The following is a 5,524-nucleotide window of genomic DNA, read 5'->3' on the forward strand; positions in this document are numbered from 1 at the left end:
TGTTCGGTATTAAACTTTGATAATCTGGTGCCGGTCAGATTGGAAGACCAAAAAACTATGCATTCTCTGCATTTGTGTATGATTAGCAAAATAATAATTTACTTTTTTTGTGTTTTTACACACTGTTTTACACAAAAAAAATTGTCAAGTTATGTTAAGACCATATAATGTCAAAACTGTGTCTATTTTGGAATATTTATTTCCTAAAAATTAAATGTTTATCATTAAAGGTGCAGTGTGTAAATTTTAGTGGCATCTAGTGGTGAGGTTGCAAATTGCAGCCAACGGCTTAAGGGCGATTTATAGTCGTGCGTAGGTCCTACGCCGTAGCTATCCGTAGCCTGTGCGTAGCCTGACGTGCACCTCACAAAATTTTTAACAGCGTGTCAGATCTATGCGGACCGCATGCGCTGTGATTGGTCCACCAGAACCCCTCCCATCAGGTAAAAAAAACTGCGTCATAGGTATTTCCGTTTGTGATGGAGAAAACAAAGATGAGCCAAGTTGAGGAGTGATTTAACTCAAACTGCATCGAAAGTCGCTGTTTATTTACTTCCATCATTGCTGGTCTTCTCAAATTATACACAACAAGTCGCTGTTTCTTCTTCATTTGTGGGTTAACTTGCTTAGCTTCTTCTTCTGTGACTTCTTCTGCTGCTACTGTGGTTACACGCGTGGTTACTGGCTCCCAGCGGTCTGCGGGGGTGTTTGCACGTCGACGCAGACGACGACGCAAAAGTATAAATGAAAACCGACACCGAACCTACGCCGTCGCGGCTATGCCGTAGGACCTACGCACGACTATAAATCGCCCTTTAGTCCACGGCTCACCCCTCGCTTTTGAAGCACATAGAGAAGCTACGGTAGCCGCCACCGGACAAACATGTCATTGCCAGTGACAACTTAGTAAAAAAATGTCCTTTAAGGGCTTCTGTAGAAAAAATGGCAGCACAAAATGGCGACTTCCATGTAAGGGGACCCTCAGTGTATGTAGATAAAAAGGTCTCGCTCTAAGGTAATAAACAAATAACGGTTCATTATGAAAGGTCTTTATACACCCCTGATAATACAGTTTTGTATATCATTTTGCATTTCTGTCAAAAGATCCTTCTAAAAATTACACACTGCACCTTTAACTGTGTCAACATGAAATAACATTTTGACCCATTTTCTTAATACACGTTAATGTAAACAAATAACCATTCAAAGAGATTAAAACTATTTAGAGTTATTTATGTTATAAAGGTTACGTTTGAAATATTAAATACCATTAGACTTGAAAAGGAAGTATTACCGGTGGGACATGTTAAAATGCTCTTGAAGATGAACTTGACCTTCAGCCTCCATGTCTTTATCATAAAGTCTCTGCTCCTGTTGTTTCAGTTCAACACAACCCAATGCCAACACATGCAGATCTGGTTTCATTCTGGTATAGACACCCATCAGTCAATTCCTGATCAATAAAATCAACAAACAGGTTTGGATTTAGTTTCACTCAAAATATTCCACAAGCACTAGAGTAAAACACACACATGTTTGTATGCATTTGTACTCACTTTTATAGGAAAACATTCCAATTAAATACATTGAAAGATGACATTTAAGTATCATTTTTGCACTTTTATGTGCATCACACAAATCAACATTGACTGAATGCTAATTATTATTAATAAAAAAGTAGAATGCATGCTTTGTGGTTTTATATCAGGTGCACATGTGACTCCACACACATTTGATCTCGATTCTTAGTGGTACATTTTGATTGGTGTTAATCAGAGGTAAAACTGCACACATGTCTGTGTGGGAGTCACATGCTTTGCATGTAGAGGTGCTGAAAAAATATAATTTCTCTGCATGTACAGCAGTTAATACATTTGTGCAATATTTAAAAAATTAAAATTAAACAGGGATGTGTTTGTGTGCCAATTTAATTTGATTTAAAATAGAAACTCATTAATTATACAGCAAAGGGCACCGTAGTGGCTTACCTTCTGTTAACATTTTCAGAAGCAGATCTATCAGAGTATCATATTGTGACATGAATCAATATAAATCACTTTAGAGTCATTGGTGTGTAATTATCTAGCAGACTTACAATTTACATATCTGCAGTAAAATAAAAAAAAATAAAAAAGCATTCACCTGCATTGGAATGGGACTGAAGACACATTCATAGACCAAAAGATAATATAAATTTGGTAATAGGCTTATTTAAGCCACCTAACAACCATCTAGCAATTCCCTAGCTACCGCCCAGAAGACCCTAGCAACCATCTAGCAATTCCCTAGCTACCACCCAGAACACCCTAACAACAATTTAGTGATTCCCTAGCTACCACCCAGAAGACCCTAGCAACCATCTAGCAATTCCCTAGCTACCACCCAGAACACCCTAGCAACAATTTAGCGATTCCCTAGCTACTGCGGTGAACACCCTAACAACCATCTAGCAATTCCCTAGCTACCGCCCTGAAAACCATAACAACCATCTTGCAATTCACTAGCTACCGCCTTGAACTCTTTAACAACCATTTAGTAATTTCCTAGCTACCAACACCCTAGCAACCATCTAGTTATTCCTTAGCTACCACCCTAAAGACCCCACCAACCATCTAGCAATTTCCTAGATACCACCCCAGATCACCCTAACAACAATCTAGCAATTCCCTAGTTACCACCCAGAACACCCTAGCAACCATTTAGCAATTTTTAGCAACCATCTATTAATTCCCTAGCTACCACCTAGAACACCCCAGCAACCATCTAGCAATTTCCTAGGTACCACCCAGACCACCCTAGCAAACATCCTGCAATTCCCTATAGCTACCACCCAGAACACCCTAGCAAACATCCTGCAATTCCCTATAGCTACCACCCAGAACACCCTAGCAACCATCTAGCAATTCCCTAGCAACCACCCTAAACACCCTAGCAACCATCTAGTAATTCCCTAGCAACTGCCCTGAAAACCCTAGCAACCACCTAGCAATTTCAAACCTACCACCCAGAACACCCTAGCAACCATCTAGCAATTCCCTAGCTACCGCCCTGAACACCCCAGCAACCATCTAGTTCAGGGCTATTCAAATCTTACCCTGAAGGGCCTGAGCACTGCAGAGTTTAGCTCCAACCCTGATCAAACACACCTGAGCAAGCTAATCAAGGTCTTCATGATCACTAGACAATCACAGGTGGTTAAGTTTGATTAGGGTTTAAGCTAAACTCTGTAGTGCTCCGGCCCTCCAGGATAAGATTTGAATAGCCCTGATCTAGTTATTTCCTAGCTACCGCCCTGAAAACCCTAGCAACCATCTAGTAATTCCCTAGATACTGCCCTGAACCCCCTAGCAATTCCATAGCTACCACCCAGAACACCCTAACAACCATCTAGCAATACCCTAACTACCTTCCTTAGCACCCTAGCAACCATCTAGTAATTCCCTAGCTACCACCCAGAACACCCTAGCAACCATCTAGTAATTCCCTAGCTGCCACCCAGAACACCCTAATAACCATCTAATAATTCCGTAGCTACCACCTAGAACACCCTAACAACCATCTGATAATTCCCTAGCTACCACACAAAACACCATAATAACATAACAATCTAGCAATTTCCAAGCTACCACCCAGAACACCCTAGCAACCATCTAGCAATTCCCTAGCAACTGCTCTAAACACCCTAGCAACCATCTTGTAATTCCCTAGCAACCACCTAGCAATTTAATACCTACCACCCAGAACACCCTAGCAACCATCTAGCAATTCCCTAGCTACCACCCTGAACAACCCAGCAACCATCTAGCAATTCCATAGCTACCACCCAGAACACCCTAACAACCATCAAGCAATACCCTATAGACGGTTTCATTGGACGCAAGTGATACACGTCTGGATCCGAACTTTACTTCCGGTTTCGTTTTTTTAATGGTCTGACTAGTTGCTAAACTGATCTCTTGGTAATCTATGCATTGTTTTTTTGCTTGTTATATAAATAAACTACGTTTAAAGAACTTTGTTGTTATTTATTCTTAGTGGACTTTACCGGAAGTTACGTGCGGATCGCGACAGCCGCTTGTTTATGTTGTTACTGCTGAAACGGTCTATAGACGGTTTCATCGGATCGGACGCACGTGATACACGTCTGGATCCGAACTTTACTTCCGGTTTCATTTTTTTAATGGTCTGAGTAGTTGCTAAACTCATCTCTTGAACAAATGCCTCATCGAAAATAACAAATGTTTTGGTTTCCTAGGTAATCTATGTGTTGTTTTTTGCTTGTTATATAAATAAACTATGTTTAAAGTACTTTGTTGTTATTTATTATTAGCAGAGTTTACCGGAAGTTACGTGCCCATTCATTTCAATGGCACCTGCTGGTAAATCGATGAAATTGCCGTTTCTCTTTACATTTTCAGACATTTTATGAATATAGTCAAGAGTGATATTTTATGAACTCTGCTGTAGGTAATGATTATCGTTAATAATAACTAGTAACATTTTTATATTTTAATGAGTTGTGTATAATGTGTGAATAATATAGATTTAATGGTTTAAAATTTTATTACTGGTGGCCATCTACTTTATACTTATCTTTTTTTATCTATTGCGAGTAACACTAGGGGGCAACAGCGAGAAGCTGCCTCATAAGAAAGTCACACTGCTTCACAATGCTGCTATGTGTTTCATTGTGTTTGGTAAGTAATACGAGTGATGTATCCTCGAAAATCATGTATAATTATATTAACATTTAATGTGTACTATAAATACAATTAAATATGAATTTAGTGTGTTATGTTTCACTGTTACAAATAACCGCGTTGGCGATCTTTTTTTCTGATTATAATATAGTAAAAGAGTAGGAATTATGTTTTTAGCAGATTGATAGACATTTATATAGCCATATTTTTGCTACAAAAATAAAAGATAAACTGTGTTGCTGTAGTTGGTATAGATAACCACAGTTATCTTTGGGTCACCATTAACTGTTTATCTTTATTAACTGATTTACTGTATTTCCATCACTCCCTAGTAAAAAAAACGTTATAAACGTAGTAAGTATAGTGATCAATTCACATTACAAGCTAATATTTACCTTAAATAGCTGAAAACCTATGCAAACAGATTGACAGCCCTGCTTGGTTTGGAACTGTAGAACGTTACATGAATCACGTGACCGCGCGGCGGCGAGATCAAAGCGTTTTGTAACTCTCTCTTTATACGACTCTGCCTAAAACCATCTAGCAACACCCTAGCAACCATCAAGTAATTCCCTAGCTAGCACCCAGAAAAAACATCTAGAAATTCCCTAGCTACCACCCAGAACACCCTAACAACCATCTAATAATTCCCCATCCAAAACACCATAATAAAAATCTAGCAATTCCCTACTGCCTAGAACACCCTAGCAACCATCTAGCAATTCCCTAGCTATTACCCTGAACACCCTACAGAAGCATCCATCAAGTTATTCCCTAGCTACCACCCAGAACACCCTAGCAACCATCTAGCAATACTTTAGCTA

The 5,524-nt window shown here is 39.3% G+C and overlaps 1 protein-coding gene across 1 annotated transcript in view; it reads right to left on the reverse strand.

Moving 5' to 3' along the window:
* The window catches only part of tbca (tubulin cofactor a), a 28,733-nt gene extending 27,293 nt beyond the window's left edge, over positions 1-1,440 (reverse strand). Inside the window, exon 1 of the mRNA XM_055180581.2 lies at positions 1,295-1,440. Coding sequence (XP_055036556.2) covers positions 1,295-1,425 — 131 coding nt within the window. The 5' untranslated portion in view covers positions 1,426-1,440. The remainder of the gene's footprint in view (positions 1-1,294) is intronic.
* Positions 1,441-5,524: the final 4,084 nt, after the last annotated feature.

Source organism: Misgurnus anguillicaudatus, chromosome 9, assembly GCF_027580225.2.
Source record: "Misgurnus anguillicaudatus chromosome 9, ASM2758022v2, whole genome shotgun sequence".
Taxonomy (NCBI): domain Eukaryota; kingdom Metazoa; phylum Chordata; class Actinopteri; order Cypriniformes; family Cobitidae; genus Misgurnus; species Misgurnus anguillicaudatus.